Below are 14,146 nucleotides of genomic sequence, written 5' to 3'. Positions count from 1 at the left end.
AAAGCTGGGAGTTATACAATGCTGGCAGAAGCTTAAGGTTTTGTTTAATGTTCAACAAAAGCTCTTTCAAGAGCTTTACACAGTGTGCAGACTACATTATGGCAGTCTTATGCCATTTCTTATTTATTCAAATCATAATAGCCACAAACTTATCAACTCCTTGTAAGTCAAGAATGTACTAACACACATATTCTCATTCAACCCTCATAAAAACCTGAGGCATATGTTATGTCCACAATTTTCAAAGAGGGGACTGAGTTTCAGAAATATCAAGAACTTGCCCATAGTTATGCTCTCTCTTGTCTGGAATGCTCTCCACTCCCCACACCCCACCCTCCAGCTGAGTAAACTTTTGCTCAATCTTCAAGAGATTAGACAGAAGCATCACCTCTTTCAGCCAGTCTTCTCTGCCATCCCCATTGCTGCCCTGCTCTCACCCAGGGCAGAGTTAGATACTACTACTCTATATACTATATATTCTTGCTTGCCTCTGTCACATTATAACTATAAACACATTATAACTATAAACAATAAACTTATTTGTGTTCTCCAGAGTTCCAAAGATAGGGAATAGTTCTGGGTTTGGTTTTTGTTTCTGTTTTTGTATGTTTATTTATTTTTGACAGAGAGACAGAGCACAAGCGGAGAGGCAGAGAGAGACGGAGACACAGAATCTGAAGCAGGCTCCAGGCTCTGAACTCTCCGTACAGAGCCCCATGTGGGGCTCGAACTCACAAACCAGGAGCTCATGACATGAGCCAAAGTCGGATGCTTAGCCGACTGAGCCACCCAGGCGCCCTGGGTTTTGTTTTTAAAGAAGAAAAGTTGAGGTGCCTGGGTGGCTCAGTCAGTTAAGCATCCAACTCTTGATTTCAGCTCAGGTCATGATCTTGAAGTCCAGGAGTTCAAGACCCATGTTGGGCTCTGCACTGACAGCAAGGAGACTGCTTGGGATTCTCTCTCTCCCTCTCTCTCTACATCTCCCCTGCTCATGCACACTTGCATGCGCATACACTCTCTCTCTCTCAAAAAAAAATATAAACATTTAAAAAAAATAAGAAAAAGTTTACAACAACCCAAAAGATACAATCTGGGAAATACTGAATAATTAATGCAAAGTAACAAATGCCAACTGGCTACTGATTCTGCCACCTACCTTCAGTTTGTCTGCTTTAGCCCTCATTTCCAGAAGCTTCTTCTCTCTGGCATCTATCTGCAACCCTTCATCACACCAGTTCACAGCCTCAGCAAAATTTTTCAGTTCCAAATGGCATAAGACACCTGTAGAACCCAGAACCCTTAATATACGTGGACAATATGCATGGAAAGAGGCCTCCTTAAACAAGAACCCCCACCTCCACCAGCCAGCATTCTGAAGGGAAAACATGATTAAAGCCCCTTGTACTGCATTCTCCAGACAAGGAAGAATATTTTTTGTATCTTAGATCAGAAAGATCTCTAGGGCCCATTCGGCTCAAAACTCCTGGAAGCATTCCTGGTATTAAGGGCTTTTAAAGTAGGGAAAGCTACAGCTTAATGGCAAAGAGCACAGACTTTGGAATCAGACAGATATGGGCTAGAAATCTGGCTCTGTCATTTACCAATTAGACATTAGACAAAGTACTGAGCACCTCCGAGCTTCAGGTTCCTCATCTGCAAATCAGAGTAAAGCCCATCTCAGATGATATTTTAAACGGAGACAGAAAGCAGAATTGACATCAGCCATTCATCAAAGCAGTGGCAAGACCAAAGACAATGATCTCTCCTAAAACGGTGCCCAAAGGCAGCTGCCTCTCCTCTCACCATGTTTGTTCTTCTCCAGTTAGCCCCTTTAGACTTTCCACAGAATTTCAAAATATCAGAACTGTGAGGGCTTCGATGTCCACAGAATCTAACCTCATCTTCCAGAGATAGGCAAACTGATACTAAGAGTGGATGTCTTGCCATGGTCACATGCTGAGGTAAAACTGAATTCAGTCAAGGATTAGACTCCAGCTTGGAGCCAATTCCACAGGACTAGAGTGAATTTACTTGCTAATCTTTGAACAGTACCTTCTTTCCCTACAGCTGAGGAACACGGATCTACCTACCACCCCCTAACTACACATATCCAAAGAGGCAGAACTTTGATAAAGCATTTGGCTTAGGATAAAGCAGTTGGTCCATGGGGATATAGGGAAGATTAATATGTGATGAATAAATTAAAGTTTACAAAGCACCTTTGAGCTTCTCAAAGAAAAGGTAAAACATAAAAGTAATATAGCACTATTATTACATAGAAAGGTCAGACCACAAAAGAAAATATAATCTGGGAACATCTCAGCATCAAGAGTTCTCAGCAAAGGTCCAATAACTTACCTTTTAATTAACGTGGCATTTGAAAATCTCACCTTTCAATCAGCTAATTTGGAAAAAAAATTAGAATGCAGCTTCTGGAACTGCTTTATTTTAATTAATTTTATTATTAATTTAAAACGAGGAGTTTCAATTTCTCTACAAATTCTTAAACCATAAAGGGTTATATTATTCTCTGGAAAGTTCTTTTAAAAATGGCATGCTGCTACTGATAATAACCAGGAACTTAAGAATGCAAAACTAAGGTGACTTCATTAGTATATTAGACTCTTAATATTAAAGCTTAAAATTCCTCAACTCTTGGTGCAGTAAGTGCCAACTTTTCCATGATGACAATCATACTGTGGTTCTATGATACTTACCTCTTATTATTGCTTTGAGGTGGCAGGGTTTTAGCTTTTTGGCAGCTGTCACATCATTGAGAGCAGAACGAAAATTGCCTAATAGTCACCGTTTAGTAAAAGAGAAAACAAGATTGAGATCAGAATATTTGCAAAAATTTGTGTGTAGAGACACATTCTTATACAGTCTTGGAGGAATATAAAAAAGAGCAATGGTTTTTAGAAAAAAATATAGTTGAGCTCATCAAGAGTCTTAGCAATATTTCTAACACTGGAAGCCCACAGAACAACTAAATGGCTAGCAAGCCCATGAAAAGATGCTCAACATCCCCAATGACTGAAGAAATTGAAATTAACATGGAACTGGTAAAAATTAAAGACAGATAATATCCCGTATCGGTGAAGACATGGAAAAAGGGCACTCGTGTAAGGATAAATTAGAGAGCAAATTAGCATGTACTTTGGGTGTATACTCTCACCCAACAATATTCTTCTGGGAATTTATCCTTAAAAAGACTTGGGCAGGGGCACCTGGGTGGCTCAGTCAGTTAAGTGTGCAGCAACTCTTGATTCCGGCTCAGGTCATGATCTCACAGTTTGTGGGATTAAGCCCCACACTGGGCTCTTCACTGACAGCACAGAGCCTGCTTGAGATTCCGTCTCTGTCCCTCCGCTCCCTCTCAAAAATAAAAACATTAAAAAACAATACTTGGACAAATGTGCAAGGATAAATGTAAACGCATGTTAACTGCAGTATTACTTTTAATTGTGAAATGCTGGTGATACCCTAACTATCCTCGATATGGTAATGACTAAATAAACTATGGTTATGCCCACAAATATATGGTCAACTAATCTTTAACAAAGCAGGAAAGAATATCCAATGGAAAAAAGACAGTCTCTTCAACAAACGGTGTTGGGAAAACTGGACAGCAACATGCAGAAGAATGAAACTGGACCACTTTCTCACACCATACATACAAACTCAAAATGGAAGAAAGATCTGAATATGAGACAGGAAACCATCAAAATCCTAGAGGGGAAAACAGGCAACAACCTCTCTGACTTCAGCTAGGGCAACTTCTGACTAGATACGTCTCAAAAGCAAACAGGAACTATTGCGACTTTATCAAGATAAAAAGTTTCTGGAAAGCGAAAGAAACAGTCAACAAGACTAAAAGGCAGCCTATGGAATGGGAGAAGATATTTGCAAATGATATATCAGATACAGGGTTAGTATCCAAAATTCTATAAAGAACTTATCAAACTCAGCAGCCAAAAAACAAATAATCCACTTAAGAAATGGGCAGAAGACATGAATAGACACTTTTCCAAAGAAGACACCCAGATGGCTAACAGACACATGAAAAGATGCTCAACATCACATCATCAGGGAAACACAAATCAAAACCACTAGGAGATACCATGTCACCACCGTCAGAATGGCTAAAATTAACAACTCAGGAAACAACAGATATTGGTGAGGATGTGGAGAAAGGGTTTGCACTGTTGGTGGGAATGCAAACTGGTGCAGCCACTGTGGAAAATAGTACGGAGATTCCTCAAAAAGTTAAAAATAGAACTACCCTATGACCTAGCAATTGCACTACTTGGTATTTATCCAAAGGATACAAAAATACAGATGTGAAGGGACACATGCACCCTAATGTTTGTAAGAGCATTATCAATAATAGCCAGACTATGCAAAGAGCCCAAGTGTCCAATGACTAATGAATGGATGAAGAAGACACACACACACATAGATATTACTCAGCCATCGAAAAGAATAAAATGTTGGGGCGCCTGGGTGGCTCAGTCGGTTAAGTGTCCGACTTCAGCTCAGGTCACGATCCTATGGTTCGTAGGTTCCACCCCCACATCGGGCTCTGTGCTGACAGCTTAGAGCCTGGAGCCTTCTTCAGATTCTGTGTCTCCCTCTCTCTCTGCCCCTCCCCTGCTTGTGCTCTGTCTCTTTCAAAAATAAATAAACATAAAAAAAATTTTTTAAAAAGGAATAAAATGTTGCCATTTGCAACAATGTGGATGGAGCTAGAATGCATTACGGTTAAGGGAAATAAGTCAGGCAGAGGAAGACAAATCCATTAGATTTCATTCACATGTGGAATTTAAGAAACAAAACAGATGAACATGGGGGAAGGGAAAAAAAAAAAAAGAGATGGAAACAAACCATAAGAAACTCTTAACTATATATAGAGAAGAAACTGAAGGTTGTTGGAGGGAAAGTGAGTGGGGGGATGGGCTAAAAGGGGGATAGGCTAAAAGGGTGATGGGCATTAAGGAGGGCACTTGTGTTGAGCACTGGGTATTGTAAGTGATGAACCAATAAATTCTACTCTTGAAACCCATATTACATTATATGTTAACTAACTAGAATTTAAATAAAAATTTGGGAAACAAACTATGGTTAATCCATACTATTATATAGTATGCGGCCATTAAAAAAAAGAGTAAGATAGATCTGCACGTGAAAGGATCTGCACATGATAGGATGCCTGTACTACGTAGTTTTAAGTGGTTGTTCTATGTGTATAATGTCAATGTATAAAATGCAAATATGATTTTGTAAAACTAACCAATCTAAATATACAGGCATATGTACACACACACATGTATTTATAAATGTATTTAAAAAAAAAAAAAGGTCTGCAATCACACACACACTGGTTATCCAAACTAGGAGGGCATGAAGTAGATTTTCACTTTCTAGTTTACTTAACAGTTTGGTATTTACCTATTATTTTCACTTCTAAAAATTCTAGCACAGGGGTCAGCAAAATTTTTCTGACCCTCTTCTGAAGGGCCATATAGGTATAGTAAATATTTTAGGCCAAATATGATCTGTTACATATTCGTCTTTGCTTGTTTTGTAATTCTTTAAAATATAAAAAACATTTTTAGCTCATAAGAGGCCAAGGATCCAGATGTGGCATGTGAGCCATAGTCTGCCAAATCCTGCTTTAGCCTTAAGATGAATCAGAATTAGTGGAAAACTTTACCACTGTGTTCATTATTGCATTATTTTAAAACACCTAAAAGCAGCTGTATATTTAATAATAGCAAACAGTGAAGCCAATAGTGTAAACACTGGTGTGTCCAAATGATGCAACTTTATGTAGCTATTAAAATAATATTCACAAATAATTTTAATGACAGGTAAAACTGTTTATATGTTATAAAATTAAGTGAAAAGAACGGAATACAATATTGGAAGAACAGCATATTAACTACACAAAAAAATATATATATATAAGAGATCCAAAGACTTCTGGTTAAAGGTGGTAGATTGAACCTTTAGATAAGGTAGATAAGGATTTAACTCAACCTCCACTACTTTTCCCCTTTCCCCCAAAAATGTCATAAACCCACAGAGACAAAAAGAGTAAGAATACAGAACACATTTTAAAGCCGGAAAACAAAGGGACAAGGGCTAAATGACTAATCAGGCCTAAGAAAACTGAATTCTAAGCCAGCAAAGGGAAAGCCCCAAAGCTAGTGAGTGGTACTGCAGAACCTAAAAGTACTCAGGACTAAGGAACTGACAGCACCAGGTACTTCTGGAAGTGTGGGTAAAGGGGTCTTCCATTTAGTGCGCTTTGAATCAAACCTGATTCTGCATACTAATCCTAGCACTGTGTACCCTTACACAATTCATTTTACTACATTTGCTGTATTTTACGACAATTTCTTACTCTGACTAGGGAAAAAGCAGTCAAGCTCACCTACGTTACATAGTTGCTATGAGGTCAAGAGGGATGACAAATGTGGAAGTGCTCTGTGAGCTGTACCAGTGAGGTATCATTTAAGGAACAGCAGGGATTATCAAGCCTCTACTCCTCTAGCATCACACACACATGGTTTTCTTCTTGCAAGGTGCTTCTTCTGGTCTTATTGGCCCTATACAGGACAGTCTTAAAGTTGCCCAAAGAACATGTAGCTATTGATCACAGTGAAATGCATAGCACACAGTAAATGCTTTATGTGTATTTACTGACTAAGGAAATGAAACTCCTCAGGGAAAGGCCAGGTCTTACCCATCTCTGCAATGCCCATACCTAGCACAGAACAAGAACTCAAGTTTGTCCATTGAAGAAGAAAATGTATTCCTCCAGAAGTTAGAAAAATGGGTTTCCAGTCCTGGTTCTGACACCAACCAGAGGGTCCCTCTCTGGGTCTATGTAAAACGAGGGGTTGGTTGGCCCAAATAATCTCTTAAGTTCTATACCACTTTTACTATTTAGGATTGTATAATGAAACACACTAAAGGAGACAACAGTTGGAGCAGACTATGACTGGGGAGAAACTGCTCAAATGGTCCCACCTGACTCATCCCAGCTAGACTGCAAGGTTTATGCTCTACCAGTCCCTCAGAAATGCCCAAGGCCCCAGGTCATCTTTCAACTCTGTGATAAGAAACATGGGTCTAACATGACCAAGACTAGTCACCAGCAATAATGTTACCGAATAACCAGTGTTTCCCAAAGTCACATCTGCTCAACAGTCCTGCATGGTAATAAGCATTACTTGAAAAGGAGCTTACAAAAACCTAAGAATCGTAAGGTAGGGTTCTTTGCTGTAGGTCATCCCAGCATCCTGAACATACTAATGTGAACTGCAAATCTGCAACAAAGCAGCAGCAAGTTCCAAATTTCCTTGCCTAAAGAGTATCTGTCACATCAAAGGTCCCACAGAATGCTCTTTGAAAAATTCTCCCTTTGATTTATATAGTTCTGTCACTTAAAAAATCTCTATTTCTTGAATCCGTCTAGCATCCTTAAGAATGGGATAAAAGGCCAAAAACAAAAACACATTTTTTTTTTTTTTTTTTGAGAGAGAAGCATTTGGACTAAAACAAATCTCAGATCATATCAACTCATTGATCAAGGCAGGTCACTTGTTTGGTTCAGATAGTAAGATGGGGCGCTTGGGTGGCTCAGTCGATTAAGCGTCCGACTTTAACTCAGGTCACGATCTCACTACTTGTGGGTTCGAGACACACATCAGGCTCTGTGCTGACAGCTCAGAGCCTGGAGCTTGCTTCCGATTCTGTGTCTCCCTCTCTCTCTGCCCCTCCCCCATTCACTCTCTGTCTCTCAAAAATGAATAAGCTTAAAAAAAAATTAGATAGTAAGAATTATACAATCTATCTGGTTTCCCTTTTCACCAAGTCCACCTGGAAGATCGGAGTTCAGTTAAACTTGCCTAGCTTTCTGAGATAAGCAGCTCTGCTTCTGACACTCTCAAACTCTGCACTAGCCAGCATAATGGCTTTTACCATAAGTTAATTCTTTAGAAAGCACTAAATAATAGGATAAGTTACCGAGATAGTACTGTGCTGCTGCCCGGTTGGTATAAAGGACAGCATTCAAATCAGGGTCTGTGCATTTCTTCTTTAATCCTTCAGAGTACGAAATCACAGCTTTTTTATAGTCTTTTTCTTTAAAGTAATCATTGCCCTCATTCTTGTAGGTCTTGGCCTGTTCTGCAAAGAAAAGAATAAATAATCACTATTTTCTGTTTTTTTAAAGGCTCATTAAAAATAGATTCCAAACCATACAATAATGTGACATATGATAAATCAAATAGAAGAAACCAATAGAGAAAGAAAACTCAAAAATTAATGCTATAAAACTGGGTATCAACATGGAGAGACATAAGTCATGCATACTTAATGCTACAGTCAATTCCAAATATCTTATGAGGTAGATTATTAGGTACTTACAAAAAAAGTATACTTATCCTACCTCTTGAAGAATGGACTTTTTTTTAATTATTGAAGAAATGGGGGGAAATTCTACTTTTGTTTTTGCTTATGTTTTAATCCCAGGAATGCAAATTCCCCTCCTCACCCTAGTAAGAGCCTACAAAATCGTTAAGAATCAGTTCAAATTTCCAGTCCATTGTGAGCCCATTCCTACCTCCCCCTCTTCAGTGTTCCAGCAACACATAATATATAGCTACCTGTTGGCACTTACCAGATACACATAGGACAATCTGGCCATCCACGGGAGCATAACCCTTGAGGGCCATCTCACTCACCCCTGTATCTCCCAATGCCTAGCATTTAGTACGTATCAAAAATTAAAAAAAAAGGGGGGGGGGCTATGCGTGGAATAAATAGTGACAAGTGAGACCAGGTTAACTACTTGTTATCAATCAGAACCTTTCTGACTCGCTCTTTACCTGAATCCAACGGAGACACAAAACAAATATTAGACTCATGTCAGATACCTTCTGGAGATCGTTCTTCATCAAAAATAATTGACTGGAGGCAAGCCAAGTCAGGATTTTCGTTGGGATCAATTTCGGATGGCGCTTTCCTCATAAATAGGGGGACCTTTTCAAATTCCTGGAGATTAAGACAAGAACGAACTGTAGGAATAAGATTTTCCACTGGGCAGATCCAATTCCGTATCTCTACGTCAGAGTTTTCTTCCTCATCATGATTTGCAAATCAGGATTAGCTATCTCTCTCCCTATTCAGGCCTCAGTTTCCCATCTGTAAAATGATAGCGCAGGGTAACGACCTCTAAAGATTCTTTCGGTTCTCGCGTTTTTACAAGAGCCGCGGTAATCACCGCTAATTGAGCGCTCCTGCGTCCCCGTCACTGTACCCACCATATCCCTTCATCTTCGCCGCAATCCTACGAGACTGTGGGCTACAGTTTAGGAAATTTTACAAACGAGGCCATGGGCTCAAAGACATTAAGTAGCCGAGCCAGTAAGTGGTAGAGTCACAGGTGGGTCTGGCGCCTAAATGTATTGACAGCTGAAGAAGGCCCTCAAAACCTCGAGGCCGATTTTCTATCATTTCCAAGTGGAAACCACCTATCCGCTGGCAGCGCCAGGCCCGGGGATGAGGGAGGCGTCTCCGTGCCCAGGAGCCCCAGGTGTCGCGACGACCCCCCACCCCCCACCCCCCGACACACACACACATGCACAAACACACACACACAACACACACGTGCGGGGCCCCGGGCCGCCTACCTCCTCCCACTGGTCCTCGTGGAAGCCGCCACTGTAAGGCTCGTTCTGGAACTTTTCCAGGAACGCGTCCATGGCATCGTCGGCGTCAGCGTCGGCGTCCGGCTCCCATTGCTCCATGGCGACTCCTCGGCTCTCGCGCCACGGTCGCAGCAGCTAAAAACGCGCGGCCACTTCCGGCAGCGCGGGTGCTCTTCCCTCAGTCCTCCGGGCCCGCGCCCGCCGGCGCGCCTCGGGTTCCGTCCTACTCGGGACTAGGCCGGCCCGGCTCCACCCCTCCCCGGCCGGCACCACCCCCGCCCCGCCCTCCCCTCAGCTGGCCGCAGCCCCGCCCCTCCAGTGTTTGGGATGGTGGATAAACCCAGCGCCCCGCAGTGCCCCCTTATCACTCCGTTAACTCGTTTGTTCAGCCAGTTAACACGTGTTCCCCAAGCTCCTTGTGTGTTCAGGCCTATTGTGGTGGCTGGGTATACAGTGGTGGGGAAAGCGGATAAAAAGCAGATAAAACCCTTGCTCTCCAGGAGCTGATCAGGTAGTGCGGGGAGACAGACGGTAAACATATACTTTGTAAGAGGTTGTCAGGTGCTAGCAAGAGCTATCAGGGGAAAGCTTCAAACTGGGTGTACAGGCATGCAAGCAAAGGAGGAGGCCGGAAGTGGCCAGGGCCTGTTGGGGGGTGAGGGCGCGGGGAGAGCACTCTCCATGGAGGGGATTGGCAGAGCCCAGCCGCAGGGAGGGGAGTTGGGGGAAGGGGGTGCTGGTGCAGAATGAGAAGTAGGGTGAATAGGTGAAGTGAGAGGGATGATGAGTAGTGATTCTGACTCGGGTCTTCCTCAGCGTGTGGTGGTAGCTTCTGGAGAGTTTTGAGAAAAGGGGCTATGTGATCAGACATGCCTATTTCTGAGGTTAACCACCTCCCTACCCGCCCCAGCTGAGCTGGAAACAGGATCTCCAGGGGAGGTGTGCCTTCCTACAGCCACAGGGTTACCCAATAGATGGCTACCCGGGCCCTGCATTGGGTGCTACAGCCTCAGGAAGCCCACAGCCTGGTCTGGAAGGAAAGATGGACAGGCAGCAGACCTAAACCAGGGCCAATTACAAGTCTGCACAGTGGAGGCCTAGAAGAGTGGGTGTTACCTCGGGGATTCAGAAGAGGAAGGTCTCCACAGATGGATGGGCTCTGGAGGGGAGCATCTTAGGCAGGGGGAGCCCCTGTGCAGAGAGGCATGGAGGTGTGTAAGAGCCTGGCATGCTGGGTACATGCCACGAATCAGGAGGAAAGGCCAGCAAGGTGGATGGGGGCCAGAGGGCAGTCAGGCCTTTATCTGGCAGAGGATAGTGAGCCAGTGATAGACCTAAGGACAGATTTGTTTTAGGAAGGCCTGGGTTGCCAGGGGAAGAATTGATGGGAGGAGGCTGGATTAAGAGAGGAGATGCTGGTGAGAGACGAGGGAAGAGAAGAGATTGGAGGCACAGCAGTGGAGCTGGAAGGCTTAGCCATTATCTCATACTCAGGCAAAAGAGATAGCAGGGCTAAGGGTGGATGCACGGAGGGCTGCAGCTTCCAGGGCCGAGCCTGTGGCTTTTCCCTTCTAGCTGCCGCCCATGCCCGGCAGGACACCTGGTCCAAGTGCCTCCTCTCCTCCAATTCGGCACCTCCTTTTCCGCCTTCATCCTCCAGCCTGCTCCCTAATGGTTCCCGTTCTCACCCTCCTCCTCATTATCTTTTCCCTTCTTGGGTACAGAGCCTACAGATCCTGTGGCTTCCATTTTTTTATTTGATTCCTATAAAACTCCGTGAGGTGAGAATTCATTTTACAGGTGATGTCGGGGGAGGCTCAGAAAAAGGAAGTGACTTGCCAAGCGCTCTCTGATCCTTCTGACTCCAGATGACTTGGGGGCGCTGTCCAATCACTGAGCCCCTGTCGGCCTCTGTTGTGCTTCGAAGCCACCCAGACCAGAATGTGGCAGCTGTCATTTGTCAAGGCCAGCCCAGACCTGGGTTCTGGCCAATGAAAGCAGCAGTGTCTTTGGGTAGAAAGGGCTGAGCCACAGGAGTTGGGAGACGTTTGGGACCCACACTTCTATTGATTCTCTTGGGTGACCTTGCACAAGGCCCACTCATCTTGGAGCCCTGTCCTCATCTGTAGAATGAGGGCAGTGAAGCCAGCCTGCCTTCGCCACAACTCCATGTGGCTACCGCGACACTCCAAGGAGGCCATGCTTGTGAGCATTCTTGGCAATGGAAGAGGTTATGCACAAGGAGCACTCCCATTTCCTGCTCTCTCTTAGGCCCAGAATCCTGATGGCCCTGGCCTACCATTTATTGGCAGAGGATTGTGTGGTCAGCATCCTGGGTTCCTCATCCCAGCAGCAGCTTAAATGTACTCTACACTCTCGCCCTGGGGAATCTCACCTCAGCCCTGTCTTCGAGGAATCCCGAACATGCTTCCATCCGGGTCCTTCGGCCGAACTCCCCACTGTGCAGCCAGCCAGCCACCTGGCAGATGTCTCTACTGTCATGACACCAAGCCTCTCAAGCTCACCACATCCACCCTCAACTCCTGTCTCTGTGAAGCTGCCTCTGATCCTAAGGGACCAACCAGTGTGGGGGACACCATTGACCCAGGTCATCCACCCAGAAATGCAGGCACCACCCTCAGCGCCTTGCTCTCCCTCCCCTTCCTCCATTCTGTCAACCACCGGGTTCTGATAATTGCCCTTCCTCTGTCTCCCCAGGGTCCAGTCCCCCCTCACCACCCTGCCCTGCCATCCAGGCTTCCATTCCTCCCCACGAGCTGCCAGCCAAGTCTCCCTGCCTGTGCTTTTGTTCACCACCCCTCTTTCCTTCCACCACAGAATGAGCTTTCTTCCCCTCCCTTTTATCATTTTTTCCCTTTTAGGCCTCAGAGCCCTCCTCCTTACTCCCTCCCACCGGCCTGTGTTTTAATGTGTATTTTCAGCTTGTAAGTGTTCTTGCAAAGTGTGACTTCTTTTGTGCAGACATTTTTTTATGTCCTCTTTCCCTCAGCACAAGGTTTTAGGTCCCATCCAAGGTGCTACACGTACCCCACTGCCTCTAAGTGCTGCATGGGACTCCGTGGCGCCCGTTCACTCCCTGAGGACAGATACCCAAGCTGCTTCCTCTCCCAGGCACCACAAATAATGCTGCAATGGACTTCCTCATACATCTTTTCTTGTGGACCTCTGGGAAGAGCTCGGAGATGTGTGCCCATGAGTGAAACTGCCGGGTCATGGCTTGCATAAGCTTAATAGGAATGAATAGTGATGGATTTGTGTCTGGAATGGCTGCACCCATGTGCCCTCCCACCAGCAATGCCTGCGGGGTTCCTGTATCTTCGAGAGGAAGGAGCTTTCTAAAGCCGACACCTGTCCACATCTGTCCCCTGCTTAACACCCCACCACGCCTTCCCGACATCTGTCCACATCTCTCCCCTGCTTAACACCCCACCACGCCTTCCCGCTGCTCCCTTAACACTGCCTCCACCACCATGGCAAGCTGGCCCTGGCCCTGATCTACACACACACACACACACACACACACACACACACTCTAGGATCCATTGAACGTACATATCAGCAGCTGGTCCTCAGTCCCGTGTGCCCTGCTCTCCTCCATTCACGCCCACCATGTGGTCCTATTTCCAAGCCTTCTAGTGGGGGGTCTTGCCCCTGACACCCCTACTCCTGGCTGGCCTACATACGTCCCCTGAACTTCACAAGTTCCCATGAGCCCCTTCATCACAGCACCGCCCTGCTGGGCATGGATGTCTTTACATGCCTCTGATACTTCCGTTAGACCAAAGTTTCTCAACCTCAGCACTTTTAACCATTTGGGATGGATAGTTCCTCACTGTGGGGGGCCGTGCTGTGCACTGTAGGATGTTTAGCAGCGTCTCTGGGCTCTAATCGCTAGATGACAATAGCATCCCCTTCCGCAAGTTGTAACAAACAAAAATGTCTCCAGATATTGTCAGATATTCCCTGCACGTCAAAATCACCCCTTTTGAGAACCACTGCATCAGACTCTGCGTTACTAAGGCCAGGGACTGGGCCTTGTTCTCCTCCAGCACCCAGAGCAGGCCTGGCCCCGGTTAGGTGCTCAGTAAATGCCACCCAAATGAAAGACAGCCAGCTGATCTCTGGGCAAGGACCGGAGGGTGGGACTCAGAGGTCAGAGTTCCAGGAAGTGCATGACATCATGGGGGAGGGGAGTCTGTCCTTTTCCTTCCCCTAAAGGCACCCCAATCATCATCTCCTGTTGTTCTTCCTCCCTCTCTGTGGGGGAGGGGACATCGAGGCACAAGGTGGACTTTTTCCATGGCCTTGAGTCCGCAATGAAGGCCACGCTCATCTCACGGGTGTGCCGCATGGAGCAATGGCTGCCCCAGGGCATGGGGCGTCTTCCAGGAGGAAACACGCAAGGG

General features: G+C 45.0%; 1 protein-coding gene across 1 annotated transcript in view; it reads right to left on the bottom strand.

Moving 5' to 3' along the window:
* The window catches only part of TTC4 (tetratricopeptide repeat domain 4), a 31,294-nt gene extending 21,386 nt beyond the window's left edge, over nucleotides 1-9,908 (bottom strand). The window contains exons 1-5 of the mRNA XM_045477521.1: nucleotides 9,702-9,908; nucleotides 8,946-9,063; nucleotides 8,035-8,196; nucleotides 2,718-2,795; nucleotides 1,157-1,281 (exon numbers count right to left, since the gene is read on the bottom strand). Of these exons, the coding sequence (XP_045333477.1) occupies nucleotides 1,157-1,281; nucleotides 2,718-2,795; nucleotides 8,035-8,196; nucleotides 8,946-9,063; nucleotides 9,702-9,818 (600 nt within the window). The 5' untranslated portion in view covers nucleotides 9,819-9,908. The remainder of the gene's footprint in view (nucleotides 1-1,156; nucleotides 1,282-2,717; nucleotides 2,796-8,034; nucleotides 8,197-8,945; nucleotides 9,064-9,701) is intronic.
* Between the last annotated feature and the right edge of the window lie 4,238 nt (nucleotides 9,909-14,146).

This window comes from Leopardus geoffroyi, chromosome C1, assembly GCF_018350155.1.
Source record: "Leopardus geoffroyi isolate Oge1 chromosome C1, O.geoffroyi_Oge1_pat1.0, whole genome shotgun sequence".
NCBI classification, from domain to species: domain Eukaryota; kingdom Metazoa; phylum Chordata; class Mammalia; order Carnivora; family Felidae; genus Leopardus; species Leopardus geoffroyi.
Note: the sequence above shows the minus strand (reverse complement) of the source record. Positions and strands in the feature narration are given on the sequence as shown.